Below are 26,580 nucleotides of genomic sequence, written 5' to 3'. Positions count from 1 at the left end.
AACAAACAAACAAACAACTTGCCCTTCACCTTCATCATCAAAACGTTACAGACTGTATTCGTTGGACTAACTTGAAAGCTAAGGCGGCAGAGGGAAGAGGGATAGAGTTCTGTTTTACTGGAAGAAGGAGTAGAGGAGCTCATTCTCGCCTCCGTCCATGATCCTCTCGATGTGGATGTGCTCGGGCCTGTTGTACTTGTGCCTGTAGACCACGGCGTAGCCGACGGCCTTGTCGCGCTCGTCGCGCGAGGCCTTCTTGCCGATCCACACGAAGATGTGGAAGCCCAGGTCGGCGATGAACACGTCGTCGGCCTGGAGCAGGGAGCGCTTGAGCGGGTTGCCCCGGCCCACCTCGTTGAACTCCATCTTGCCTGACTCGTCGGACAGCCGGAACAGCACGGGCGCCTGCGCCTCGGGCGCCGACTTAGACAGCGTCTCGGGCTTGCCGCCCAGCAGCTCCCAGAACTTGGCCGCGTCGGAGGTGCCCGCGTCTGTGTCGTGTGCGTTGCGTGCGCACACACGTGTGAGCGACACGAACGCGCGCATGATTGGTGTGTCGTGTGTGTGAACGTACTGGAGATGACCAGGTTGCTGACGCTCGAGCCACGCTCGTCGTCCATGGCGCGGGTGAGAGCCGCGGCGGCCTGCTTCTGCCACATGTTGGGGCTGTCCGCGTAAAGAAAGAGAAAAGCGTCAGCGATGGGGTGCGATTGCAAGCGCTACGATGACAAGTTGGAGGGCGAACCTGGCGCCGAGCCAGGTGTAGACGGTCTTGTTGTTGTCGAGGATGAAGACGTCGGTGTCGTTGACGCTCGCGCCGGTGGTGGCCACCTAATAGTTTGGCGTCTGGTGGTGAGCGTGTGTGTGGGTGTGTGTGTGTGTGTGTGTGTGAGAGCTGTTGCGCGTACGTGGGTGAAGGTGATGTCGGTCTTCTTCTTGCCCTGCAGGTGAATCAGCCGCGGGTAGGTGTTCTCCACGGTCACGTCTGTATCGGTCGGCACCGCGCCACGTCAGCTATCCGAGTGCACACGCACACACGACACACGACGCGCGGAACAGAACGCAGGGCGTCGCGACGTACTCTTGCCCACCTCGGGCTCGGGCTCGGCAGCGGGCGCGGGCGCATCCTTGGGCTTCTCCTCCGCCTCGGACTCAGACTCGGACGACGACGAATCATCAGAAGACGACGACTCATCCGACGACGACGAGTCCGACTCCTTCTCGGCTTCCTTCTTGGCGGCGGCGGCGGCGGCGGCCTCCTCCTCGGCCTTCTTGGCAGCAGCGGCAGCGGCGGCTTCCTCTTCGGCCTTCTTGGCAGCAGCGGCGGCGGCGGCCTCGTCATCGGCCTTCTTCTTGGCGGCAGCGGCGGCCTCGGCCTCTTCGTCGGCCTTCTTCTTGGCAGCGGCGGCAGCGTCCTCATCTTCGCCCTCGGACGACGAGCTCTCGTCATCGGAAGACGACGACTCATCGTCGGACGACGAGCTCTCGTCGTCGGCCTTCTTCACCGGCTCGGGCTTGGGCTCCTCCTTCTTCTCCACGGCCGCCGCCTTGGGGGTCTCGACCTTCTTGGCATCTGCGCCAATCGCCCGCACCGTCAGCACCGGAACATTATTTTCGGTCCAAAAAAACCAAGCAAAAAAGTGCAATATAAATTAAATTACGAAAACCAGGTGTAGAGACACGCACCCTTGGCGGCGTCGTTGAGGTAGCGGACCCACTGCTTCTTCTTGTTCTTGTGCTCGGAGCGGAAGACGTACTTCCTCTGGTCGTTGGCGGTGAACACGAAGACGTGCTACACACCACCACACGTCGTACACGCGACCAACAAATTGGCGGGAAAGTGAGGCCTCGGAGAGCACATGCGATAAAAAAGGGAGAGCCAGCAAAGAGCAGCGACAAAGCCCCGCCGCTACACGAAGAGATGGATGGGCGGGCAAAAAGATGAAAGAAAAGGGGAACCTTCTGGCGCTTGTGGCGGCCGTTCTCGCACGAACCCTTGGAGACGTCGATCTTCTTCCACTCCTTGGACTGGTCCTGCAGGCCCAACAGGAAACGAAAGTTCGAGCGAACGTTAGCATTTTTGCTAAACACGATTTTTAGATTTTGATCGAAAGAATTGATGATAACGACATCACGAAAAAGACCGGAAGCGGAGAGGAAGAGGGAAAACGAACCTTCTTCTGCTTGTAGATGTAGAGGGCACGCTCCTCGATTTTGAGCACGAAGTAGACGCGGGTCCACTGGGCCTTGCCGTAGACCTCCTCTTCGTTATGCCACCTGAAGTGTCCCTTGTGCGTCGCCATCTTGCCGAGTGTATGCGCTTCTCTCCTACGCGGGTCAAAATCAAATAAAACACTTCGTCCCGGTGGAGCAACCACAAAGCCAATTAATTCAGAAGTCCAGAAAAAACAGGGAATTAATTTGCTATTTTTATTCAAAAAAAGAGAACAAAATGACGTCATACCACGTCAGCTTGTGGGTACTTGCGCGCTCTTGAGAAAGGCGGAAGAGGAAGAGGTGGCGAGCGTGGGCGGAGCGGTGGAAGACGGCGGGGCCTCGACGATGTCGTCCGGGCGTGGCCGGACGCGGCGGAGGTAGGCGAGCAGGCCCGCCTTGTTGAAGTCCTTTCGCACGAACAGCCGTCGAGTGCTGGGATCGTATCGGAACTGCTCCTCTGGCTCATCCAGTTCCTCCTCTGTCGTTGTTCCGTCGACCTTGAGACCACCGTCTTCTTGCTCCTCTTCTCTTTCGTCTTCGTCTTCTTGTGGTTGGGGCGCGGAGATGAGGTCGGTGAGAACGAGGGTGGCGTGGGTGAGGTTGTGCGAGGCCATGTGGCCCGCGATGTCCGTCAGCCGCTGGAGGCAGCCGATGGCCGCTCGCTTGGAGCCCCACACCGACACATCTGTTTATAACAATCAACACCAGCACGTGCGCCGACGTCAGCATCGCTCACGAGCGAGAAACACGCACGCACACGTACATACACACGCACACGCACATCACACACAGTACAAGGCATAGGCGAGCAAGCAGACCTTGGAGGCCGAGGCGCTCCTGTAGGCGGTGGGAGAGGTCGGCGATGAGGTGCACGTCGGCACGGATGTGCTCCCGTTCCCGCTTGATGTCCGCCAGGTGCTTGTTGAGATACTCCACCAACCTGCGCGCGGCAAGCGAGCGAATGTAGGTCAGTCTTCGTAATTTAGGACGAGCCAGCAACTTGTGGTGTGTGTGTATGTGCCCAAGGGGCATACCTGGGCACTGTGAAGTTATAGGGGATCACCACGATGCCCTCAGCCCGCCGCGAGTACTGCTTCCCTGTAGTACAGCGGTGTTGAGTAGAGTTGGAGGGGAGAAAGGGAAAAAGAAGAATTGGTGGCGCTTCCCCGCCAAGACGAGAAGTTACCAATGAGGAGGGGCAAGTGTGCCCAATCTGCGTAGCCCAACCGCTCGAGGTTCATCGTGAGGCTCTCCACCGCACGCATTTTCTTTGGTGTCGTCCGTGTGTGCGTGTACGTATGTGCGTGTTCGCCGGGTGTTAGTGCACGTCACGTAAATGGCAAAACGGGGAGAGGGATGTGCACTTGAGAGTGGGTGAGCTTGTCGAAGAAGATCATGTCGGGATCGAGCATGGCGGCAAGTTCCTCCTGGTACGACATCTTTACCTCGGCAGGAGCGAACCTGACAGCAACCCACCACCACCACCACCACCACCGTGTCAAGCCGACGTGAGGAAGAGGTTCATCACCAGCAATGAGCGCGCTTCAATCATGTATCATTGGGGGCGGGGCGGTTACCGGATGGCTTCGATGGCCTTCTGGCGCAGGGCGTCCTCGTTCCAGTTCGTCCTGATCCACCCGTCCTGCGTCTTCAGCTCCTGCACCCGTTTAGAGGCACACACGACACACACGACACACACGACACACACGACACACACGACACACACGACAATTCTCAATCAGTGTCTCTGGAGCCGATGCGGCAGCAGCGGTTGGGTGTGTGGGCAGGCTCGCGTACGGGAGTCGGGGAGGCCGCGAACGGCTGGATGAGCCCGGCGAGCGAGAAGAGCTGCAGCATGCACTCCTCCGCCGCGCGCCGCAGCCGCACCGCGTTGCGTCGCACTTCGGGCGCCGGATGGAACGCGTAGCGCACCTCGCGCAGCTCCTCCTCGCCGCCGCCGCTACTGCTGCCCTCGGCCGTCGTCGTCGACGCCCGCGGTGGGACATCGGCCACGTCATCAGAGTCGGCTTCGACGTGGGCCGGGCGCAAGTAGAAGTGGAAGGTGAAGAGCGGGTGGGCATCGTCGACGGCCGGCAGCGAGGTGGTGGTGGTGGAAGTAGATGAGGGGGTGTGCCCAGCGAGGGCGACGAGGGACTGGAAGGCCTGGAGGGAGCGCTGGTTGACGGCACGGGCGTGAGCGTGCTGGGGCGCCTGGAAGAGATCTGGATGGACGCGTAGCAGGAGCTGACGACGCCACGATCGCACCTCCTCGGTCTTGCGTCCTCCACTACGCGGCCCCCGTTTGCTTCGCTGCCCTCTGCTACGCTGCTGCTGCTCGCTGTCGTAATCTCCGTGTCGTTGCTGATGCATGATGGGCTCGTCGCTGGCTGGCCCCGCCCCGCCCTCTTGGCCATAATCGCGGGAGGATGAGGATGAGGATGAAGATGCAGATGAAGATGAAGATGCCGAGTAGAGACGGAAGGGAGGAAAATGGAATGCAGAAGGGGGTCGGCAGGGCAGCACCAAGGAAGAGTGGGCGCCGCTACTCCGTGGCGCCATCAAGGCTCGCCACCAACCTGGGCCACTGCGGCAACTTGGCCTCATCACGTTTCTTCGGAATAAATATATAAAAAAGCAGAGCTGTTGAGGTTATTATTTATCTATTTACAAAAAATGAGGGGAGGGGCTGTTATTGATGGGGACGAAGCTCATCAGACGCCAGGCAGGGCAGCGAAGGACTTGAGGACTTCCTGAGGGTTCCAGTACTCGCGCAAGAAGACGATCTTGCCCCTCCGTGCCGTCATGAGGGCGATGTACTTCTGGTTGTAGGGCCGACCCGTGTTCTTCACCACCGCGGCGATCTCGAACTCGGCCACGACCCTCTCCTCTGCTTCCTCTCCACCAGTTTCTTCTTTCCCGAGTTTGGGGGTCGCCAGCGGCTGAATGCTGATGTTGCCAAAGACCGGGTCGCTCAGCTGGGCAAAGACGCCCTGGACGTGGTTGAAGATGGCCTCGACGCCCTCGTAGCGCGCTGGCGCGCCGATGGTCGGGGCGTAGGGGAACTCCATGACGGCGTCGTCGGCGTAGAGCTGGCGCCACCGCTCGGGCTCGCCAGCCAAGAGGGCCAGATGGGCGGAAAACAGTTGTGTCGCACTCTGCATGGGTTGAGTAGTGTTGAAGATGGCTGAATGTGGAGTACATTTACCGTGGGTTTAGTGTTTATGTGTTGGGCTGCTCGCCGATTGGCGGGAACCAAAAGATTTTTTCTATCGATAGAAGCTGGCGGCGATTGGAAGTTGCTAGAAGCTCGCCAAGCGCCGAGACAACCACACGTTGTCCCGGGACTCGAGTCCATTGGTAAAGAGAGGAGTCATGCTAGATTGTACAGGTCGGGGGGGAGGGGGAATGACACCACGGTTGTGCCATCATCACCAGTTGATGAGATCAAAGGCCGGGGCGGAGGGCGTGGGCTCGGCGGGCTTGGGCGGCAAGCCGGAGGTGATAGTGGACCGCCGCTGGTCCGAGAGGCCGGGCGAGGGGAGGGCCGGCATGTCGAAGCTGCCGGTGGGCGACTGGGGGAAGGCGCTGAAGGACGGCGACACGGGGCCGGGCGGCAGGGCCACGCGGCCGACGCCCGGCGAGGAGACCGTCGCTGATGACCTGTTGCGCGGCGGAGGCGGCAGAACGATCAGCGGCGCGTCGAAGCTGATGACATCATCCGCCCCGTGCGGCGATGTCGAAGATGACGTGGCAAGGTTGGGGGAGTCGGTCTTGCTGATGCGTGGCGAGAAGTGGACGGGCGGCATCTTCTTCTTGGTGGCGGTGGCGTTGGGGCCGTTGCGCAGGGAACTGCGACCGACCGAGGGCGAGGCGGTTGTGTGGGTCGGCTGGTGGTAGTGGTGGTCGCCGCTGGTGGGGCGGTTCTGGTGCGCCTGCGGTACGGCGGGCGAGCCTCCGGGGCTCGGTAGTGGCGGCGCGATCGTGTCCTCTTCCTGAGCCATATGATTGCGGAGCTCCTTCTGCACATACACCACCAAGAAGGTCAACATCCGCACATGATCGGCGCACCACACACACACACACACGCGCGACACACACGCGACACACACGGATCTGCGTACCTCCTTCTGTGATCGCGCGAGCTTCTCGCCCTTGCGGCAGAGGTAGTAGCAGAAGCAGTCCCAGATGGCCCGGTACTGCGGCGACCTGAACGCCACTTGGTACTGTCGGCAGAGATGACACGACGGTGGTGAGTGAGTTGGCCGAAGCAGGCGGCAATCGTGATTGTAACGTCAAGAAGGTACCTTGTCATCGGTGTTGAACTCGTGGTACTGGATTAGGAGCTCGCCGGTGGTGTCGTCGACGGCGTACCACTCGATCTTGGTGAGGCCGTAGTTGATGGTGACATTCTTACTCTGGGCATCGACGCGCTCCGTCTTGAGCCCGCCCTCGCTCAATGTGAGCTTCACCACGTTGCTGCCCACGCCCACTTCCTGCACGCGCCCACAGATGACAAAATCGAGTCAGCCCACACGCCACCACTCTTGAACACATTTACAAACCATTCAAATAAGAAGGGGGGATCGCGTACGAGAACGTTGTGAAACGTGGTGCTGTCTGTTTGGTGGCGAAGTAGGGAACACAATCACGACACAACCATATTCAATGAGTTTCACCTTGAAGTGCGCGAGTAGCGGAAGATGAAGAAAGAAGAAGAATTGGGGGGGGGCTTAGGGTCGGGCGAGGTGTCCGTACTTCCGGTGGGGTGGAATTGTGGCTGCTGTACCGCCGACGCCTCGCCTCGCGAGAAAACGGACATCAGCATCGATGAGAACGAGCTCTGCTGCCTTCCTCCTCCTGCAACGTTGTAGGCGTGCCCTGTGAGACCGTCACCATCCCTGCGAGAATCGGTAAGATAGAGTACCTTCTCTGTTCAGGTGGGCGAGCATGATGATGTATGTGGTGGTTGTGGTGGTCTGCCTGCTGCTTACAGCTCTTTGTGTTTATCAGAGAGGCCTTCACTCGCGCTCCGGACCATCTCCGTCGCTCCGGTCTCTCAGGCCACTTCTCGTCCACCGACCGTTCTGCAGAAGTGACCCGCTCTCGTGGAGCTCCTCTTCGGTTGCCAGCGAGCGGTGGGCGTTCGCTCCATTTCCACTCCGCCTTGTTCGAGAGTGATCTGCTGGACCACCACCGCAAAATTCCACAGTCGACAATTAACAATGGAACAAAAAGGCGGGAAGGGGAAAGGAAATTGAGAAATTTGTGGGAAATCCTTTTTCATTGAGTCGTGGCTGCAACGTTCGAGAAGATTCACGAAGGAAGGGCGAGGTCTTTGTGGCCACGAGTCTGCAAATTGCAGCATTCAATCCAAAAAACTAAAACACGCTAACGCAGACGCATCTCTGCATCGACACCTCATCGCCGCCCTACAACATCAAGTAGGTGCATAGGCAAGATTTGCTCCGCGAGAGGAATTTAGAGCACAACATCAACATGTTCGGACAAAGCACATTCGGTGGTGGAGGTACGTCTTTGCACAATCTTTGTTCTTCTCTTAGTCGTTTGTTGCGGAGATTCAGACCGAACCATTCGGTCATTCTGATTTTTAATTCTCATTTTTTCATCTTACTTCTCATATTTCATTTCATTTCATTTCGCAGGTTCCCTCTTTGGCGCATCTACCACCCCCGCCTTTGGTGGGTCGACATTTGGTGCTCCAGCAGCCAGTACGGCGCCCACATCCACTTTTACTTTCGGCGCACCGACCACCAGCACTTCCACCTCTGCGGTGCCGAGCTTCGGGGGTAGCCACTCGCATCTTAGTCTCACCTCTTTCTTTTTTTCTTCTTTTTAGTATTACTATTTTGCACATTCTCTTTTTATCGCACATTACTGACTAACCGCCTCTCTTCTTCCCCTTCATCTTCTCAGCCACGCCCGCATTCGGAGCTGCCACCTCGACGCCCTCCCTGTTCGGTGCTCCCGCGGCCACCACGACGCCCTCCTTCGGAGGCGGCGGCTCCCTCTTCGGCGCCCCCGCCGCCTCCACCAGCACCTCGAGCCTCTTCGGCGCCCCCGCCGCCCAGCCCGCCGCCTCCACCGCCGGCGCCTTCCCCTTCTCGTTCTCTGGCGGTGCTGCGGCTCCGGCGGCGGCTCCCGCTACCGGCTCGGCCTTCTCGTTCGGCGGCACGTCGGCGACCCCGGCCTTTGGCGCCGCCCCGACCAGCAGCGCATTCGGCGCGGCGCCCGCGGCCGGCACGAGCGCCTTTGGCGGCGGCGGCGGCGGCATGTTTGGCGGTGGCGCGCCTGCGGCGGGTGGCGTGCAGGGCACCACCATCGCACCCTACACGCCCACCACCGAGAAGGACACCACCTCCAACACCATGGTCACCATCCACAACATCTCCGCCATGCCCCAGGTACCACCTCCTCATCCCCAACTGTTCCCATGGCAACGACAACATCAACAACAACGGCGAATACTCACCGCACGCACACGCACAACCGCACACGCACATGCACACGACACACGACAGTACAAAGACAAGTCCTTTGAGGAGCTCCGATGGGAAGACTACCAGCTGGGCCGCAAGGGCCAGGGCATGGGCCAGGCGGCGGCCGGCGGAATGTTCGGCAGCGCCGCGCCCGCAGCGGGCACGGGCCTCTTTGGCGCACCGGCCAGCGGCAGCGCGTTCTCGACCACCTCGGCGCCCTCCACGGGCTCGAGCCTCTTTGGCGCCCCCGCAGCGTCGACCGGTACGACCTCTCTCGATCACTCCATTAATGGCTTTTGTTGCACCATGGATTGCTCACCAACCGCCCCTCCCCCCCGCCCTCTCCGATCTGCAGGTTCGCTCTTTGGCGGCGGTGCCGCGACGGGTTCTTCGCTCTTTGGCGCCTCGATGCCGGCCACGGGCACCACCAGCCTCTTCGGCGCGCCCGCGGCCTCCGCCGGCACCACCAGCCTCTTCGGCGCCACCACCTCGGCGCCCACCGCCACGTCAAGCCTGTTCGGCGGCGGCGCCACCTCCGCCTTCGGCGCGCCCACGGGCGGCGCCGCTACATCGAGCCTCTTCCCCTCGTTCACGGGCGCCACCGCGGCCGCCCCGGCTTCGAGCGCGTTCAGCTTCGGCGGCGCCACCACGCCCGCGGCCGCCCCGTCGACCGGCGGCGGCCTGTTCGGCTCCACGGCGCCCTCGACTTCGCTCTTTGGCACCTCCACCTCGACCGACACCTCGTCTTCGCTCTTTGGCGGCGGCACCTCGTCCCTGTTCGGCGGCGCTGGCACCGGCGCCGCGACCGCTTCGACTTCGCTCTTTGGCGCCCCGGCCGCCTCGACCGGCTCTTCGCTCTTTGGCGCCACCATGCCCTCCACCGGCGGCGGCCTCTTTGGCGCCCCGGCCGCCTCGACCGGCACCAGCGGCGGCCTCTTTGGCGGCTCTTCGCTCTTTGGCGGCTCCACTCCGTCGACGCCCTCGGCCACCACCAGCAGCAGCTTCCCCTCTCTCGGCGGCTTCGGCGCCGGCACCACCTCGGCCTTTGGCGCCCCGGCCGCCTCGACCGGCTCTTCTTCGCTCTTTGGCGGCGCCACGACCGGCGGCACTGGGGGCCTCTTCCCCGGCTTCGGCAGCACCACGCCGTCGTCCGGCCTGGGCGGCCTCATGGGCGGCGCCGGCGTGCCCGGGGCGGGCACCCTGGTGGCCACCATCGACTCGCCGCGGCCCTACGGCTCCCTCCCGCCGCTACCGCCGCTCACCGACTCGGACGCCGCGCTCGCCTCGGCCGCGCAGACCCGGGCCGCGCTGGCCAAGCCCAAGCACTACAAGCTCACCGCGCGCTCGCCCGCGGCCGGCCGGTCGCTGGGCTACTACCAGAACCTGGGCGGTGGCGCCGCCGCCTCGAAGCGGGTCTCGTTCATGGGCGAGATCGAGCGCAAGGACCTGACCGCGAGCCCACTGGGCACCTCGGCCTCGACCCCCGACGCCTTCACCCGCCGCAAGCTCATCCTCGAGACCGACGAGAACGTCGCCATGCCCGAGATCTCCGAGTTCCGCGTGACCGGCGGCACCCCGCTCGTCGACCGCCGCGCCATGGCCGACCTCCCGCCGCAGGCCACCCCCTACGCCCCCTCCGCCGCCCCCGAGCAGGCCGCCGGCGTCGTCGAGCGCGAGCGCGTGGCGCCCACCATTCAAATTCAGCCGGCGACCCCGTCGTCGCCCGTCGTCGGCCTCTACCCGACCCTGCCGGCCCGCGAGATCCAGCAGTCGCCGCAGTCGCAATCGCAGGCGCAGCAGGCCGCCGGCGACACGCCGCTGCCGGCGCGCACCCTCCGCAAGCCGGTGGCCGAGCGGCCGATCGTGAACTACGACCAGTTCTCGCGGCACGTGCGCGACCAGGACCGCAAGCGGGCGCCGGTCGACGAAGAGGTCGAGCGGCTGCTGCCGCGCCTCGCCGCGCCCGGCTACTGGATGGAGCCCGGCCTCGACGAGCTGCGCCACATGACCAAGGCCGAGCTGGGCCGCGTCGAGGGCCTCGTCGTGGGCCGCGAGGGCTACGGCCAGATCGAGTTTCTCGAACCGGTCGACGTGCGCGGGGTGGACCTCAACCAGCTGATCGTGATCGATCGGCACCTGATCACGGTCTTCCCCGACGACGCGACGAAGCCGCCGCGCGGGCAGGGCCTGAACGTGCGGGCGCGGCTGACGATTGAGGAGGCCTGGCCCGAGCACCGGGACGCCGAGAGCCTCGAGGAGTACGAGGCCTTCCTCCGCAAGCGCGGCAGCCGACGGAAGCAGCGCTTCGTCGCCTACGACCGACAACGCGGCGCCTGGACCTTCGACGTGCCCGGCTTCTAATCAGCAGACTATATGTCTTCTTGCATGCCACCCACTGCAAAATAACAAACAATAAATAAACAACTCTAACATGTTACACTACGAAATGGAACTTTCATTTTATTTCATCTGCCTAGGATTGACAAAAGTGGTCATTGTTGTGGTCCTCCTCGATTGTCACGCCGCCCGCCACTCCTTCACCATCACCACAGGCTGCTGCTGGCGCTGCGGCTGCGCCTTGGCCTCGAATGCGCGCACGGCCTGGTGGTAGGGCACCAGTGCCGGTTGCTGTTGGGGTGCCGGAGGCGCCAGGTGGGCGGCGGTTGGTGGTGGTGGCTGGAGGGAAGAGAGAATGGGCGCGATCATGGGCTGACGCGTCAAGCCTGAGGCTGACGACAAAGACGAAGACGACGAAGAAGAAGATGATGAAGTGAAAGATAAAGAAGAGGAAGAAGAGGAGTCCGGCGGGGTGAGGGGAGGAGAGGAGGAGATGGGCGACGAAGATGAGGAAGACGACGATGATGCGGTGAATGGCAAAGAAGTGGAGGTGGGGTGGCCTTGAGTTGTGGGTGGGGCGGCGGGCAAGCGCGATGATGAAGGGGAGCGTCGATGGAGGTGCGTGAGCAGGTGGAGGTGGTGGTGATGACCCGTCACACCGCCTGCCTTGGCCAACTTGCTGCGCTGGTTTTGGAACCACACCTGTTTTTTTGGTTATTGTCAGCTGATGATCAGAAATATATGAATCCCACACATCCCGGGCGACGCACCTGGACTTGCCGGGGGCTCATGCGCAACTGCTGGGCGATGGCGAGCCGCTGCTCCTTGCTCGGGTACAGGTTGCCGTCCTCTGCGTTCATGTTATGGTCAATTCAACTTCCTCTGTAATATTTGCTACTTTTTATCAATAAAAAACAAGTGACATGTGAATATACCTTCGAAGATGCGTAGGAGGGCGGCCTTTTCGGCAGACGAGGTCTTGCGTCGGGCCTTCATCGGTTTCCTCCTCATGTCCGATGCAGACGCGGGTGACGCGGCTGATGCGGCAGCAGACTGCCTTGGGGCGGGTGGTGGGGGAGGGAGATCGGGGAGGGCAGGACGTGCGATCAGAAAGGAGGGAACTCTGCAGCTCGCGCTGCCGCCTTCTTCTTCTTCTGCCGCCTCTCCTACACCCGACCAGGCCGCCTCCGTTCGTACTCCGGCAGCCTTGGCCTTGTCCTCCCCCGCTACATCGCCCAGATCACGGGTGGCCCTGGGTTCACCTAGGCCCGACAGGATCTGCACCACCTGGCTACTCCTGCCCGATTCCGACACCCTAGAAAGGAAATACCTGGTCCGTCACCTATGCAACAAACCAGGAACCAGGTTTTTTTTGGTGGGTGCGTACCGTTGATCGTCCTGGGAGCGAGAGCAGGTGGGAGTGTGGGAGTGGTAGTGGTTGAGGAAGACGGGCTGTGGGGTGCGCCAGGACCACCAGGGCAGGGCAGGCGAGTACTGTGGACTGGGTGTAGTTGATGACGGTTGGCCAGCAGTGGGCAACGGAACGCCCAGCTGTGGTGAGGAGGAAGACGATGGCCACGGGTGGTGGTGTTGCATTATCAAGAAGCTGGCTGGTGTGGATGAGTGGGTTTGAATATTTGAATGCTGGGGAGGCTTGATCAGTTAATTGTAATGAGCGGCCGGGTGAAGGCAGATTGGCGGCGAGAACGCGAATGGTTGTCCTGCGCTGGGACCAACTTGTGTTGAACATTGGCCGAAACCACCTCCTTTTCAGCCCACCAATCCTGAGAGAGCCTCTATTTATTCCGCAGATAATCAAAAGAAAAGAATTTTCGTCATTTTCACTTATCTATTTCTTTATTGACGGCCAGGCCGTGGGAGAGGGCGGGGCTAACAGGGGCGGGCGTGGTGCCCTTCGCCGTGATGGAGAGGGAGCCGGGCGACGAGGCCAGCGTTCCGCAGCCCGTGCAGGTTTTGTTCCACATAAAGGAGGAGTCCGGCGACAACCAGGCCGGCTACCTGCTCGACTTTGGCGGCGGCCTGGCCGCGGGCGAGGGCCACGACTCGGCCCTGACCGTGGCCGCCCGCGAGATGAGCGAAGCGACGGCGGGCGCGTTCAGTCTCAGCCCCGACGAGCTGGCCCGGCAGCCCACCGCCGCCAGCCTCCGGGCCGCCCAACGATGAACGAGGAGGCCCACGACATTAACGCCGACCAGGTCGATCTCTGGGCCGAAGCTGAAGAGCCCACCACGACCTCAAGCCCCATCGTGGCCTCGAGTAGGGCCATATAGACCAGCACCATGACTGCCCTGGCCACCTGGCGCCTGCAGCGGCGCCTTCTCAAGGGGCTCATCGAGTACGACGACGGCGCGCGTGTAGCGGCTCGTGTAGAAGAAGGCGATGATAAGGAAGAAGAAAATGACAAGGTGTGGCACGGGAGCACGGGCGAGGGCGGCTACGAGGTGTTCTTCGTGCGAGTGCCCTACGTGAGCGCCGAGGAGCTCAACCAGCTCTTCGCCGGGTCGGACCGCCGCTGTCGCTTCCAGTGGGAGTGGCTCGACAGCCTCATGGAGGACCACCCTAATCTGACGCTGCCCCTCCACCCCCGACTCGAGGCCATCCACGACCTGCCCGCCATCTGGTCCGCCATCGCCGACAAATACCAGCTCGATTGAAACAACATATCAACATAACACCATATGTTCTTTACAACACGTTCTTCACATATTCTGTTGCTGCAGCAACTCCTGAACAGCTTCCTCCAGGACCGTCTCGTGGGGCTCCAACCCCTCCCAGTCGCTGGTGACCCGCCGCTGGCCCGCCACCATGTCCTTGTCCAGGGCGATCTCGAGCGTGGTGCGCAGCACACGCGCCTTCAGCCCGCCCTCCAGCACCTGCCGCAGCTGGGCCGCGGCCTTGCCCCCGCCGCGCGAGCCGTAGGTGACCAGCAGGACCGGTTTGGCCCGCCACTCGTGGTAGAGCCAGTCGATCGCGTTCTTGAGCACGGCCGGGTAGCCCCAGTTGAACTGCGGCGTGACGATGACCACGACGTCCAACGAGGCCAGCCGGCGGCTCCATTGGCGCACCGCGTCGTGGGCGTAGGCGTCGGGTGTCGTGATTTGCGCCGGGAGGGTGTCGCCATCGAAGAAGGGGAGGGCGAGGGCACCGAGGTCGATGGTGGTCACGACGGGCGCAGTTGTGGAGGTGGAGGAGGTGGTGGGCGATGAAGAGGAGGAGAGGATGCGGCGTAGGCAGGGTTGTAGCCAGGAGGCGATGCCAGCTCCGTTGCCGCTGGGGCGAACGCTGCCGGTGAGGATGCCCACCGTCATGGTGGTGGTGGTGGTGGTGCTGGATGACATTGGGGTGAGCGCGTGTTGCTTCTTCTCTTCCCCTTCGTTATCACTTGTGCGGGCGGACAAATCCAAGAAAAAAAAAACACTCGCATAAAATGCAATGATCCGCTTGGACAAAATGATGCGAAAGTGCCGGCGTGTCGACCAACATATTATCTTGCTTCGACATCTACACTTTCTCTCCGATGTGGGTGTGGGCGTGTGTTACCAGGCTGTCCTTCCTCCTGGGGTCGACGGGCTGGAGCTGTAGCTGGGCCACCATGCGCGGTTCGCTGTTACTGTCATGATCGGCCTCGTCCTGCTTCTTGTTGCTCTTCTTGCTGCCGCTCTTCTTTCTGCTCTTCTTGGCATTCTTCCTCTCCTCCTTCTCCTCTGCCGTCAGGCTCCACTGCCCCACCAGTGCGTAGCGCCACGCGTCCATGCGATTTCGGGGCGACGGAAGCTCGCCCTGGCGCGGCGACGTGGGGTCGCCCTGGTGCTGACGTGGCGACTTGATCTCGGCCTGGCGCGGCGACGTCGGTTCGCCCTGGCGCTGGCGCGGCGACTTGACGTGGCGCGGCGACTTGAGCTCGCCCTGGTGCGACAAGTGAAGGTCGCCCTGGCGCGGCGACTTGAGCTCGAGCGGCGGCGTAGGACTGGGAGGCTGGTGGTGGGGCCGGCGGCTCCACTGGGTGGGCGAGTTGACGGCTCCCTCCTCCTCCTCCTTCCTCTTGATGACCGAGTTGGTGAAGACGTGGGGTTCCCACTGCTGGTTGGGCGCCGTGGAGGCCCGCTCGTCGCGCGCCCCACGCCGCGGCGTCTTCGGTTTCTTCTCCTTCTTCTCTTTCTTCTCTTTCTTCTCTTTCTTCTGCTTCTTATGCTTCTTCACCTCTCCCCCTTCCGCCGTCTTGGTCGGGGCTTCGACGTCGATCTCGGGTCCTCGCTCGTCCTCCTGCTCCTTCTCTGTTCGCTCGTCTTCGACGATTTCCGGCCCGCGCTCGTCCTCGATGATTTCCGGGCCTCGCTCGTCTTCGACGATATCTGAACCTCGTTCGTCGTCGAAGCAGATTTCTGGCCCGCGCTCGTCTTCGATGATTTCCGGGCCTCGTTCGTCTTCTATGACTTCCGGCCCGCGCTCGTCATCGTCACCAACATTGCCTTGTTGTCGGCCCAGCGTCGATCTCTGGCGTGGCTCGGCCAGCTCTCGGTCGCGGTCGCGCAGGGCCCGCCTGCGAGTGCTCTCCGGCGACGGCTTACAGAGCGCGAAGCTGCGCTCTCGTCGGTCGCGGTTCTCCAGCGCCAGCGGCGAAGTCTCGGCGCGGTCCTTGTTGACGAGCGCCTGGCCGCCGGCCAGTTCGGCGGCCTTCTTGGCGGCGACCAGCTGTGACCGCACGCTCTTCAGGTCCACCAGAGCCTATACATGTCGACACGTGTGGTTAACACAGGAATCTACATCTAAAAGGGAATAGGGTGGTGAACCTGCTTGAAAGAGGGCCTGTCCTTGGGTGAATACTGAATGCACTTCTTGGTGAGCTCCTTGAGCAATGGCGGGCCTGACCACATCAATAATCACGTTGCCATGGAGCAAGGTGGGTTGGCCAATTTATACAAAAATTGTTATAGTATGCCCATTTCCGACATTGAGAAGGGTTGCGTACAGTCAAGAGGGAAAAAGGCCTCGATGTCGTCTGGCCGGAAGTCGAAGCACGTGGCGGGACCGCGCATCGGCGGAGACTTTCGGGCGATCATCTCCACCAGCACCACCCCGAACCTGAATACCCCACCACACACACACACACACACACCAACGTACGCCACCTCTCAGTGAATCGGAGGAATCGGAGGGTGGTGTGCCGACTCTCATCGGGTATGGCTACGTACCCGAACACGTCGCACTTGTCGCCGTAGTCCTCTCCCAAAATGACTGGCTCGGGTTTGGGTGTTTGGGTGTTTGGGTTTGGGTGTGGAGTGAGTGGGAGAGGCAGAAACTGCGGCCAGGGGGAGAGCGCCAACCTTCGGGGGCCATGTACTGCTCGGTGCCGGCCAGGGTCATCAGTCGCCCTTTGGACTTGAAGCGCGCAAAGCCAAAATCGCCTGCCAACGTTACCGCCCGTCAGATAAAAAATAAATCACAATAGCACAGAGCGCAATACGTACACAACTTGACTCGTTCATTCTCTGCAATCAGCAGATTCTCCGATTTGAGATCCCTGTGTTGTGTGTTGTGTGCGTGTGTGCGTGTGTGTGTGTGTGTGTGTGTGTTGTGTGCGCCGTGTATCGTGCGGGTTTGAGAAAACATGTTGGGGGAAGGTGCGATGCGGAGGAGCATGCCTGTGAATAAAGTTCTTCTGGTGCAGAAAGGCCATGGAAGCGGCGATGTCAATCGCCATGTTGACGCGTGTCGCCCACGAGATGGTGTTGTGTTTGTTCTTGAAATAGCTCTACCCCATTGGCCGTTAGTTGTCATTCCATGGAAATGTGTGGATGTGTGTTGGTGTGTGCTCTGTGCGTGTGTGTGGTGCGGTGTGGTGCGTCTGGGTGGTAGGTACGTGGAGATTGCCGTGGGGCACCCACTCGGTAACGATGTAGATGATTTCTTTGTCCTTGTTTCGCGGCGAAGCGCCCATGCGCTTGCTGATCCCGATGAAGTTGACGATGTTGGGATGGCGCACCTCCCTGCGACAACAATGAAATGCAATGAATAAGCAAGTTCGTGAGGAAAAAATAAATGCGCTTATTATGAACGTGAAAAATAATGAGAAAGAGAAATTGAGCGTGGGCGAAGTTCGCACTTGAGGATGGAAATCTCCCTGGCGATGTACTTCTGCATCATCTCCTGCTCTTCGCCCTCGAACACGCACTGCTTGATCGCCACACACGTGCCCTGCTCACAATAACGATTACAACGACGACGAATGGAGATGACGGCGAGAGAAGAAGAGGGGTTGAAAAACATGATGTTGGGTTGATTGAGATTTGGGGGGGGGGATGGCTGACGTACGAGATATTCGCCCTTGTAGACATGGCCGTACTGGCCTCGCCCGATCTTCTTCCCGAACTCGAGGTCCCCGTACTCGATCAAGAACTCCTCGTGGGAGGGCAGCCCATCGTCTTTCACCTCCATTCTTGAGCCCCCTTCCTCGAGATGTTCTTCCTTGGTTGTGTCGACCGTGTTGGTCGTGACGACCGTGTGTGACCGTGTGTGCGGCCAAGCGACAGACATTCTAATTTACCTAATATGAGAATTACCTTTTACGGTAAAATGAAATGAAAAACAACAAAAACGAACGGGCAACCAAACGAACGGGACCATGACATAGAGCCACGTACCATGGTCCGAACATGCTGACATATCAAATAAACACATGTGGTGGTTATGGGTTTTTGCAGAAAATGGGCTGTGTTGAAATAACGGACCTATTACTCGGAGTACACAGCTTACAACTTGACGGCAAATGGGAGGGTCTTGCCCTGCACGCCTGCCACGAGGTTGTCGGCCGCCATCATCGCCATCTGCGCGCGCGCAGTCAGCATCCCAAAGAGCGCCTCAGCACTGAGCTGAACATGTGGAAGAGCGCGTACCTTCATTCTCGTTGGGTAGGTCGCACTGGGGGGCACAATGGGGAAGAGGAGCCGGCCGTGTGAGTGCGACATCGTCAGGGTGCAAAGGCCAATGGGCGAGGTGGCAGTCAGGTACGTACCTGGCAATGTGGGGCACCACCACCAGGTTGGGCAGTCCCAGCAGAGGCGAAGAAGTCGGCAGCGGCTCCGGGTCGGTCACGTCTGCCGTCGCATTGTGAGAAGAGCGAAGCAAAAAACGAAAGAGAAGAAGGCTGCGGGAGGGAGGGGGGCTAACCGAGTCCCGCGGCGGCGATGGTGTTGGAGGCAAGAGCGTCGTAGAGGGCTTCCTGGTCGACGACCGGCCCGCGGCTGGTGTTGATAAACACGGCCGAGCTGCGCATCCGAGCAAAGGCCTCCTTCCCGAACAACCCCCTTGCGAGGTGGTTGTCACAGCCGAGTAAGATCGTGTGTGTGTATATGTGTGTGGTGTGTGTGGTGTGTGTGGTGAATGTGGTGTGTGTGGTGTGTGTGGTGTGTGTGGTGTGTGTGGTGTGTGTGTGGTGTGTGTGTGTGTGTGTGTGTGTGTGTGTGTACGGTACCGCGTCTCGGGTGTGAGCGGGCAGTGAACAGATACGATGTCGCTCCGCTGCAGCAGCTCGTCCAAGGGCACGTACGTCGCTCCTGGGTCGGACGCATTGGCCCATGGTGAGCACAAAGTCACTTGTTTTGTCCAGGCACGGGCAAGGCCCAAAGAAGAAGGGACCCAGTACCGAGTGGCTCAGCCTCCTCGGGCTTGGGGCGAGAGCCCGAGTAGAGAATCTTGCAACCGAACCCGTGCGCCATCCGCTTGGCAAAGGCCGCACCTGACGAGCGTGTGCGGTCGTGTGCGTGTGCGGTGGGTGCGTGCGGCCATCAGCGCATCTGGGAGGAGAGGAGCACTACAAGGATGGGAGGGATACCGATGCGACCGAGACCGACGACGCCGACCGTGCTGCCGCTGACGTCGAAGGGCGACGCCATCCAGAAGGGAGACCACGTCTTCCACTCGCCTGGCACGCGTGCGCACAGAAAAGAGGCGGCATCAGTCGGTCTGCGAGCCGAGCCAACGCCTCCGGGGGGGAGGGGGTAGCACCATTCTTCACCGCGGCAACGCCCGGCACGATCTTGCGCACCGTGGCAAAGGTGAGGGCCACCGCCAGGTCGGCCGTCGAGTCCTGTCATTGCGCAACAACCGTTATATAGAGTACGCGCTCTGGCCAGCTTTGGTGCAGCATGGTGGGTCGCGTACGGTGAGCACGCCGGGCGTGTGTCCTACGTGGACGCCTCGCGCCTTGCACGCGGCCAAGTCGATGTGGTCCACGCCCACGCTCTGTTGACGATACAAGTGTGCAGCCAGAGAGTGGTCTAAATTCGCGCTACACGGCCGAGTGGAGGAGGAAGAAGACTACGCTACGCGTACCATGGAGGAGACCACGCGGAGGTTGGGCGCACGGTCGAGCACCTCCCCGTCCACCTTGTCCGTCAGCAGGCAGTAGAGCCCTATGCATGGGGTACAAAAGTGGTATTGGATTGATTGATTGATTGATTGATCTTATGTCCGCTACACGAAGCGAGAGAGTGAGGGGGGAGTACCGAGGGTGTCGGGGGAGAGCCAGGAGAGGAGTGTGGATCGAGGAATGGCAGTTTCGGGCTCCGACCAGTAGCGCCCCTCCCAAGCGCACCCGCCAGCGCGTAGCGCCTCGAGCGTCGAATCCGGCAGGGCACGCGTCACCACCACCTTGGCGGCCGTTGCTGCCGCAGCACCGCCGTAAAAGCGACGAGCCATTGACGGCATACCTTGCGATGGCCCAGCCGGCCTCGCTGCAGCCCACCACGCCCTGGTCGTGCTTGACGCCCTCGTCTTCATGTGTATCCTTGCTTGTTCATTTTCTCCAAACTTTTATTTGTAATTTTTACCGAGTGAACGAAATAGAAGACGCACATTCGACAATCGAGCTGCTGCCTTTGATAGAGTTGAAGATAAACAGATGAGCGCGGCAGGACCACAGATCAATGGGGGAGGCGACGTAACGGCGTTCGCGTCGGGTCTCGTGTCGCTGCTGCAACCGGTGGTGATCGAATGCGACCAGAGGCTGCAGGGGGTGTTCGACAGCCAGCGGCTGCTGGCAGCGCAGATCGACGGCCTCGCATCGCAGCTCGACAAGTTCAACGCGGTGAGCCGCACCCCGGCCCTGTCGCCCCACATCGACAAGCTCCTACGCGCCAAGGCTCGCATGGTCGTAATCAACACCACCCTCGCCAACATTCAGCACCGACTCGTACGCATCCAACGCGAACACGCCCCCGCCCCGCGTCCCTTTGCCGAAGGCGTTGCCCCGACTTCTACCGCCTCTCCATCATCAACTCCATTTCCATCTTCGCCATCTTCATCTTCATCTCAGCCTGCGCCAACCCCGCCCCCAGCAGCAGCTCCTCGACCAGCACTTCAACAGCTCCCGCAGCAGCGGCAACCCAGCCGGCTGGGGCCGGCGGCGGCGGCGGCGTGATGTCGTCGTGGCTCAACAAGGCCAAGGCCGCGCTGGTCGAGGCTCCCGCGTCGCTCTCGAACTTGGCCGGTCCGTCCTCCACCACCGCTCAGCCAGCTGCGGCCACCACCACCGCGCCCTCGCCTTCAGCAGGTATGACCACCACCGGACCACCAGCGGCGGCGGCGCGCAACCCCTACGCTGACGCTGACCTTCGTTCTTTTTTTGGTGTTTGCTCTCTTTCTTCTCGTGGCGGTGTGCGTCACACGCGACTGCTGCAGGCCTCGAGCAACAGCCGCCCTCGGCTGCTGAACCGAGCGCAGCGCAGGAGGCCGAGCCTGCGGAGGGTACCCTCGGCGCTCCACATTACAATCGCACGCGCACGCATCTAGGTTGTTGCATGCCAACCGACCGACGCTTACAACGTGTGTGTGGTGTAGCGTCAAGCGCTGAGCCGACCAACGAACCAGCACAGGAGGAGGAGCAACAGCCGCAGCCCGAGGAAGAGGCCGACAAGACATTGGCAGCCGCTGAAGCTGACGAAGTGGTCGCGCCAGCGGAGGAGGCTTCCACCACCGAGTCCCAGCCCACACCCGCAGCCGAGTAACTCCAAATAAGAAGTAAAAAATCCTTCGGTATGTCAGGAATGTTTTCCTTTTTCTGCCGCACACGGCAGCCCTTCGCTGCAACGCCCCCCCCCGTCCGTAAAAGTACCACCCTAGACCACCAAGTTTGCCCTAACCAACAGGTCTCTGAACAACCTCCTCTCGGTAGTGATCTCAGCTTTATTACTTTTCAACCTTAAAGGCAACAACATCATGGGATTGATTAAGCGCCCCATCGGGTTCCTGCTGGAGAAGCTCCTGCCCGAGGTCGAGGGCGTGCCGCCCCACAACATCCTCCCCAAGGTGTCAGCCCCACCCGCCCTCTACATACAAGACATCACCCCACTGTTTGTTCTTTTTATCTTACATGAATGCTACATGGCGCAGGTGGCGAACGACTGCGCTGCGGACATCCTGGAGGACCTGCACCACTTGTTCAACTTTGCCCACCAGATCTTCGGCGAGCTCTCCGCCCAGGCCGTCGACACCGCCACTCGCATCAGTACACCAACGCTCCTCTCTCGAAAAAAAAAAAAAAAAAAAAAACAAAAAAACAAACAAACAACAAACAAAACAAAACTATGATTTCCTCCGCACAGGCAACCTGAGGATTCGTTTGGAGAACTGCGAGCAGTACCTGCCCCAGGCCGAGGGCTACATCGACAGCCTCGAGGTCAACACCTTCCAGAACAACCCCAGGGTGCGTGTGTTGCGTGTTGTGTGTCGTGTCGTGTCGTTGGTCGCTTTGTCTGACTTGTCTGCTGGGTGGTGTGCCTGCAGGCGACATGGAGCTCGGATATCCTCCAGAGCGCGCAGCTGGTGACGCGCACGTCGCGTGACGTGGCCCTCAACGCGGTCTACGAGTACTGCCTGCCTCCGCCCAACTTTGCCCCTCTCGACCCCTACTCCGAGGACCGTACGCGCCCACTCCCCCCCTCTTTCCCAAAACCTGGCTCCCAGTTTTAACCTGGTGTTAACCTGGTGCCAACCACCGCTTGTTTCACGCTTCACGATTTCTACTCCCAGTGGTGCCCTGCATCAAGCGCTACACGAACCCGGATTTCTTCATCGACGAGTGGCTCGAGCAGCAGAAGCGCGAGCGGGAGAAGATCATGGAGCGCCGCGAGAAGCGCCACAACGAGCGCAGGCCCAAGGCCGAGCAGCAGCAGCAGCGCAAGAACCTGCAGGGCGAGGTCGAGGTCGGTAAGCTCAAGAAGACCCGCTACGACGAGTTCGGCAACAAGATCGAGAGCGACGCGGCTGTGGTGCCCGGCGCGCAGCTGTCGCGCGCGGCGCAGGCCTCGCACTCGTCGAACCTGGTGGCGGTGAGCACCATGGCGGCGTCGGACCAGTCGCTCCAGGCCGGCCCCCGGCGGGCGCCGCAGATCAACATCTCGTCGGCCACCCTGCGCGCGGAACACCTCCACAGGGACCCGCAGCACTCGGCGCCCCTGACCCCCAACTACGGCACCATGCGCGCGCCCCCTCCCTCGCCCTTCTCCGCCCCCGGTAGCCCCCCCCCTCCCGCCCCCCCTCCCGCCCCCTTTCGAGCTGACGACGGAGGGCGCACGCGCAGGGGTGGCGACTCAGCGCTCTGTCTCGCCGCTGCCCCAACCGCCCGGGTTCAGCAGCGGAAGCAACATGCGCCCGATCCCGACCACCCCCAGCGGCGGCGGTTTTGCGCCGGCGCCGCAGGTGCCCATGGCTAGACCGGCGGTCGGTGCGCCGGCGCCGCCCCCGCCCGGCCCGCCCCCTCCGCCCGGTCCGCCCTCGCCCACGCCGGCACACAACAACGCGCCGCCGGCCGCGCCGCCGGTGAGCGGCATCCAGGACACGCGCTCCAATCTGCTGGGCCAGATCACGGCCGGCCTCAAGCTCAAGAAGGTCGACGTCGAACGCGAGGCCATCGCCAAGCCCTCGGCCGCCGACGTCTTCAACGTTTCTGCCATCCTCCAAAGGTACCACACACCGCACACACGACACGACACGACACTCACCGCACACCTCTCTCTGCAGGCGTGCGGCGTTGGAGTATTCGGACGACGAATCGGAAGACGACGAGTGGGACGATGACGACTACAACGATTGATTGGTGCTTGGTCGATGTTTAAACCTTAGGCCTAGGCCTTTCCCGATTGGCCCGCGGCGGCTCGACGACCCGTAGTGGGGAGCGGAGGGGGCGGCGGCGGTGGTGGGAAGGGGGCGGAGGTGGACTTGATGGAGTGGATCAGGTGGACCGCGGGGGCCACCTTCTGCTGCTTGGTGCGCCGATCGTAGGTCGTCTTCTGCATCTTAAGGGAATGGCCCATGTAGATCGCCAACGCCTCCAGCTCGCGCTCCGACGCCTGTGCGTGTCGTTTCGCGTCGTGTGTGCGGTGTGCGTGTGCGGTGTGTGAGACACGTGTGTGCGTGTGCGTGCGATTGGTGGCGGGGGGGGGCGTTACGTCGGTGTCGCGGAGGTAGGTGACGATCATGTCGCGGATGAGGTGCGGGTTGGTGCGCTTGCCCGTCAGTCGGTAGGCCGCCGTCGAAAAGACCGCGTACACCCACTTGGCGTCCGGCCGCCCCCCGTTCTTCTTGCTGAACACTGCATATAACACGCCCACGCGACACGACCACGGAGGATTGGGGCGTGAGCGTTTGTGTGCGTGCGTGCGTGTGCGGTGTGTGTGGTGTGTGAGTGTGTGCGTGTGCGTGCGTGCGTGTGCGGTGTGTGCGCGTGTGTGTAATGCTCAACCATCACCAAGATGTGGAAATGACGATGATGGTGACGATGATGAAAAAGAGAGCTCGCACCGAAGTTGTGGTCGGGGTTGAGGTGGGGCCGCCACCTGGTGAGGTACTCCTCGAGGTAGGGATAAATCTGCAGCCACACAACGACCAAAATAGAAGAAATATCATAAATAATAAGAAGAGTATAAATAAATAGATTAGAATAATAAGTCTTTATATATCAAAATATAATAATTTAGATGAAAGAGAGGGGTACGTGGGGTGCGATGAGGAGCGGGGGCCGTTCGCCGTATATTTTGCCGGTCTTGTAGTCGCCGGGTCCGTGCCGGATCTCCCACCGCACGGCCCCGCTCTCCCTCTCCTCCGTTTTGAACAGCGTCTGCCCCCACAACACCTCATTAGCGCGTGGCCGTGGCGTGCGTCGTGTGCGCCTCGTGGGCGTACCTTGCCGACCTCGAGCTCCCGGAGTGTGCGCTGCCTATCCGGCACGCAGCTCAATATGCTGAACCTGAGACGCGCACACACACATTAGCCCACGATCATCGTGTGTCGTGTCGTGTCGTGTGTGTCGTGTCGCGTGCGGCGTACATGAGGTAGAGCTGGAAGCTTTGGGCGACCGCGCTGGGTGAGCGCCGGTGATGCAGCTTGTCCTTCTCCGCACACTCGCTCTGCAGCAGCTCCACGCACCGCAGGTACTCTGCGTGCACCATCCCCGTGGTGAGTCGGCCCACCTCGGCCTTGGGTGGGTGGGGGTGGGGGTTGGCGGGGTGAGGCAAGTAAGTACCGGGCCAGTCGAGCCACTTGGCGCGCTCGTTGGAGACCTTGGGCGCGATCTTGGCCCGAGCCGCCGCGTCGCTCGCTAGCCTCCGCAGCTCTCGCACCACCCCGATGTCCGAATACGCCTGCCGACACGCCACAACGCGAGCCACACGACGTCGGCGGCGGCGGCGGCGGCGGCGGCGGCGGGAGGGGGCGGGCGTCGAAGGGGGCGGGTGGGGGCGGGAGGGGCGCACCTTGTCCCCCTCGGCGGGGTCGGACTTGCTCTGCTTGTGGAAGAGGAACTTGGCGAGGGCCACGAGAGAGTGGAGGGCCTTGAGCTCGCCGCTGGGCGTGTGGCCGCGCACCGTGACCAGCCAATGCACGTACTCGTACACCACCGACGCCGACTCGCGGCTCGAATTCGCGAACAGGCTGTCCAACGTCAACTGATCGCATCGTGTCGTGTCATGTCATTAGCGTGTGTCGTGTCGTGTCGTTGGTCGTGTCGTGTCGTGTCGTGTCGTGTCGTGTCGTGTCGTGTCGTGTCGTGTGGTTGCAGGGTACCTTTTGGACTTTGGTGGGCAGGGCGGGCGAGGCGGCGCCCGGGGCGGCCTCGCGGTGGCGCCAGAGCCAACCGAGGAACAGCAGGGCGTGCTTCTGGTACATCGCCGCCGTCTCCTGCCCCACCGGCGACTCTTGCTGCCCTGTCGTCGTACACACACGTCAGCGCACACGCACCACCGCACGCACCACACGACACACACGGGACGGCACGGCACGGCACGCACGACGTGTGCGACGTACCGTAGAATTTGGTGGTGAGGAAGCGACGGAAGGCGGTGAGCTGGGCGGCGAGGCCCGGCCCGATCTCGGCGGCGCGCAGACCATAGGGCGTCCGGTCGGTGTTCTTTTTCCGCGCCACCAGCCGCACGGCGCCGCTCCGGCCCCACCCCAGCCGCATGCTCCCCGCCTGTCGCGCTCTCGCCCGCACTTCTGTCGTCGCCTCTTCTTCTTCTTCTTCGCCCTCCGCCTCTGTCGTCGCCTCTTCGCCCTCCACGCTCGCCATGGCCGTCGCCTTTTCGCCCTTCGTGCGCGTCGCTTCGCCCCGCCGGCTTCCGGTCTTCGAGGACTTCGTGCCTGCAGTGCCGGCTTCCGCCGAAGCCGAGGCCTCGACTTCCGCGCTCTCGCCCGTCGCCTTTTCGCCTTCGGCCCTTCGGCCGCCGTCACCACTGCGACCACGCGGCCGTCCCTTCACTCGTGCCGGTGCTACCGGGACCGCCGACGTCAACGGCGCAGCGGGGGTGGTGCTGGCGGCCGGGGCCGCGGGGGCGGCGGCGGCGGCGGCGGCAGGTGGTGGTGCGTCGGCCATGCGCACCAGCTCCTGGTACAGCCGCAGCGGAATCCGCAACCGGGCCGCATCTGCATTCCATCCACGGTGTGTGCGGCGTGTGCGGCGTGCGGCGTGTGCGTGTGCGGTCGGGTATCAGGAAAGGCCAGGGGGAGAAAGAGAGAGAGGGAGAGTACCGTCGTGGGTGAGGTGGGCGAGGTCGGCCGGGGCGTGGAACCAGTTGTCGTGGAGGCGCGTGGCGACGGCCCGCAGCTCGTCGTCCGCCCGCGCCCCGAGGCCCAGCTCGCGGCCCGCCCGCCGCACCAGCTCCTCCAGGCCGCCCTTGGCCTCTTCGACGGCCTTGTCCTTGGTCTCGACCATGGCCATGCCCGTGGTCTTCTCGAGAGTAGTCGATCTGGTTGAAGGAGGAGACAAAGTAGAGGGAGAAGATGCTACAGCAGAAGCTTTTCTGGTGGGTTCTGATGCTACTTCTGGTGCTGTAGTGGCTGGTAGCGTCGACGTAATGGCTTTGGGCTGCAGCTTGGCGCGAGCACCGCTACGCGCCACGGATGTTGTAGCAGAAGATGAAGAAGATGGAGAAGCAGATGGAACAGGAGGGGTGTGGGCAGTTGCAGGGGCGGTGGCCGTGGCGGGTCCCTTCGACGCGTCGGGCTCGCTCTTGGCCGC

General features: G+C 61.7%; 13 protein-coding genes across 13 annotated transcripts; 5 read left to right on the top strand and 8 right to left on the bottom strand.

Moving 5' to 3' along the window:
* Positions 1-114: 114 nt before the first annotated feature.
* Positions 115-2,303, bottom strand: ACA1_144200 (PH domain containing protein; the record flags this gene model as incomplete). Its single annotated transcript, XM_004353505.1, has 8 exons — positions 115-491; positions 575-666; positions 746-831; positions 909-985; positions 1,082-1,573; positions 1,687-1,792; positions 1,960-2,034; positions 2,175-2,303. 8 exons carry the CDS (start codon positions 2,301-2,303, stop codon positions 115-117), a joined length of 1,434 nt encoding a protein of 477 aa, XP_004353557.1.
* A 165-nt stretch (positions 2,304-2,468) lies between these two features.
* On the bottom strand, positions 2,469-4,587 carry ACA1_144190 (uncharacterized protein; the record flags this gene model as incomplete). The annotated part of the gene is made up of 7 exons (XM_004353504.1): positions 2,469-2,902; positions 3,036-3,157; positions 3,252-3,315; positions 3,404-3,485; positions 3,582-3,678; positions 3,795-3,874; positions 4,015-4,587. 7 exons carry the CDS (start codon positions 4,585-4,587, stop codon positions 2,469-2,471), a joined length of 1,452 nt encoding a protein of 483 aa, XP_004353556.1.
* A 341-nt stretch (positions 4,588-4,928) lies between these two features.
* ACA1_144180 (phenazine biosynthesis protein, putative) lies at positions 4,929-5,378 on the bottom strand (the record flags this gene model as incomplete). Its single annotated transcript, XM_004353503.1, has 1 exon — positions 4,929-5,378. One exon carries the CDS (start codon positions 5,376-5,378, stop codon positions 4,929-4,931), a length of 450 nt encoding a protein of 149 aa, XP_004353555.1.
* A 267-nt stretch (positions 5,379-5,645) lies between these two features.
* On the bottom strand, positions 5,646-7,166 carry ACA1_144170 (uncharacterized protein; the record flags this gene model as incomplete). The annotated part of the gene is made up of 5 exons (XM_004353502.1): positions 5,646-6,236; positions 6,339-6,440; positions 6,522-6,710; positions 7,004-7,074; positions 7,142-7,166. The coding sequence occupies 5 exons, from the start codon at positions 7,164-7,166 to the stop codon at positions 5,646-5,648; spliced, it is 978 nt and encodes a 325-aa protein (XP_004353554.1).
* A 547-nt stretch (positions 7,167-7,713) lies between these two features.
* ACA1_144160 (nucleoporin autopeptidase) lies at positions 7,714-11,075 on the top strand (the record flags this gene model as incomplete). Its single annotated transcript, XM_004353501.1, has 5 exons — positions 7,714-7,744; positions 7,881-8,024; positions 8,152-8,639; positions 8,757-8,976; positions 9,070-11,075. The coding sequence occupies 5 exons, from the start codon at positions 7,714-7,716 to the stop codon at positions 11,073-11,075; spliced, it is 2,889 nt and encodes a 962-aa protein (XP_004353553.1).
* Positions 11,076-12,974: 1,899 nt separating this feature from the next.
* Positions 12,975-13,235, top strand: ACA1_144150 (uncharacterized protein; the record flags this gene model as incomplete). The annotated part of the gene is made up of 1 exon (XM_004353500.1): positions 12,975-13,235. One exon carries the CDS (start codon positions 12,975-12,977, stop codon positions 13,233-13,235), a length of 261 nt encoding a protein of 86 aa, XP_004353552.1.
* A 116-nt stretch (positions 13,236-13,351) lies between these two features.
* Positions 13,352-13,726, top strand: ACA1_144140 (uncharacterized protein; the record flags this gene model as incomplete). Its single annotated transcript, XM_004353499.1, has 1 exon — positions 13,352-13,726. The coding sequence occupies one exon, from the start codon at positions 13,352-13,354 to the stop codon at positions 13,724-13,726; it is 375 nt and encodes a 124-aa protein (XP_004353551.1).
* A 45-nt stretch (positions 13,727-13,771) lies between these two features.
* Positions 13,772-14,380, bottom strand: ACA1_144130 (NADPH-dependent FMN reductase domain containing protein; the record flags this gene model as incomplete). Its single annotated transcript, XM_004353498.1, has 1 exon — positions 13,772-14,380. The coding sequence occupies one exon, from the start codon at positions 14,378-14,380 to the stop codon at positions 13,772-13,774; it is 609 nt and encodes a 202-aa protein (XP_004353550.1).
* A 193-nt stretch (positions 14,381-14,573) lies between these two features.
* On the bottom strand, positions 14,574-17,507 carry ACA1_144120 (protein kinase domain containing protein; the record flags this gene model as incomplete). Its single annotated transcript, XM_004353497.2, has 9 exons — positions 14,574-15,499; positions 15,533-15,797; positions 15,863-15,936; positions 16,042-16,154; positions 16,265-16,307; positions 16,397-16,496; positions 16,933-17,059; positions 17,176-17,267; positions 17,385-17,507. 9 exons carry the CDS (start codon positions 17,505-17,507, stop codon positions 14,574-14,576), a joined length of 1,863 nt encoding a protein of 620 aa, XP_004353549.1.
* Positions 17,508-17,821: 314 nt separating this feature from the next.
* ACA1_144110 (erythronate4-phosphate dehydrogenase domain containing protein) lies at positions 17,822-19,850 on the bottom strand (the record flags this gene model as incomplete). The annotated part of the gene is made up of 11 exons (XM_004353496.1): positions 17,822-17,896; positions 17,966-17,990; positions 18,085-18,166; positions 18,240-18,337; positions 18,544-18,625; positions 18,715-18,807; positions 18,904-18,993; positions 19,077-19,158; positions 19,233-19,313; positions 19,404-19,483; positions 19,577-19,850. The coding sequence occupies 11 exons, from the start codon at positions 19,848-19,850 to the stop codon at positions 17,822-17,824; spliced, it is 1,062 nt and encodes a 353-aa protein (XP_004353548.1).
* A 213-nt stretch (positions 19,851-20,063) lies between these two features.
* Positions 20,064-21,076, top strand: ACA1_144100 (uncharacterized protein; the record flags this gene model as incomplete). The annotated part of the gene is made up of 3 exons (XM_004353495.1): positions 20,064-20,622; positions 20,751-20,816; positions 20,910-21,076. 3 exons carry the CDS (start codon positions 20,064-20,066, stop codon positions 21,074-21,076), a joined length of 792 nt encoding a protein of 263 aa, XP_004353547.1.
* Positions 21,077-21,287: 211 nt separating this feature from the next.
* On the top strand, positions 21,288-23,163 carry ACA1_144090 (WH2 motif domain containing protein; the record flags this gene model as incomplete). Its single annotated transcript, XM_004353494.1, has 8 exons — positions 21,288-21,377; positions 21,462-21,576; positions 21,674-21,774; positions 21,855-21,990; positions 22,101-22,583; positions 22,626-22,696; positions 22,770-23,032; positions 23,091-23,163. The coding sequence occupies 8 exons, from the start codon at positions 21,288-21,290 to the stop codon at positions 23,161-23,163; spliced, it is 1,332 nt and encodes a 443-aa protein (XP_004353546.1).
* A 31-nt stretch (positions 23,164-23,194) lies between these two features.
* Positions 23,195-26,280, bottom strand: ACA1_144080 (uncharacterized protein; the record flags this gene model as incomplete). The annotated part of the gene is made up of 11 exons (XM_004353493.1): positions 23,195-23,419; positions 23,519-23,661; positions 23,871-23,937; positions 24,064-24,186; positions 24,252-24,309; positions 24,396-24,504; positions 24,592-24,709; positions 24,821-25,012; positions 25,131-25,270; positions 25,371-25,985; positions 26,091-26,280. 11 exons carry the CDS (start codon positions 26,278-26,280, stop codon positions 23,195-23,197), a joined length of 1,980 nt encoding a protein of 659 aa, XP_004353545.1.
* Between the last annotated feature and the right edge of the window lie 300 nt (positions 26,281-26,580).

The sequence above is a fragment of the Acanthamoeba castellanii genome, assembly GCF_000313135.1.
Source record: "Acanthamoeba castellanii str. Neff unplaced genomic scaffold scf7180000084709, whole genome shotgun sequence".
In the NCBI taxonomy this organism is placed as follows: Eukaryota; Discosea; order Longamoebia; family Acanthamoebidae; genus Acanthamoeba; species Acanthamoeba castellanii.
This window is presented reverse-complemented; position numbering and strand designations above follow the sequence as displayed.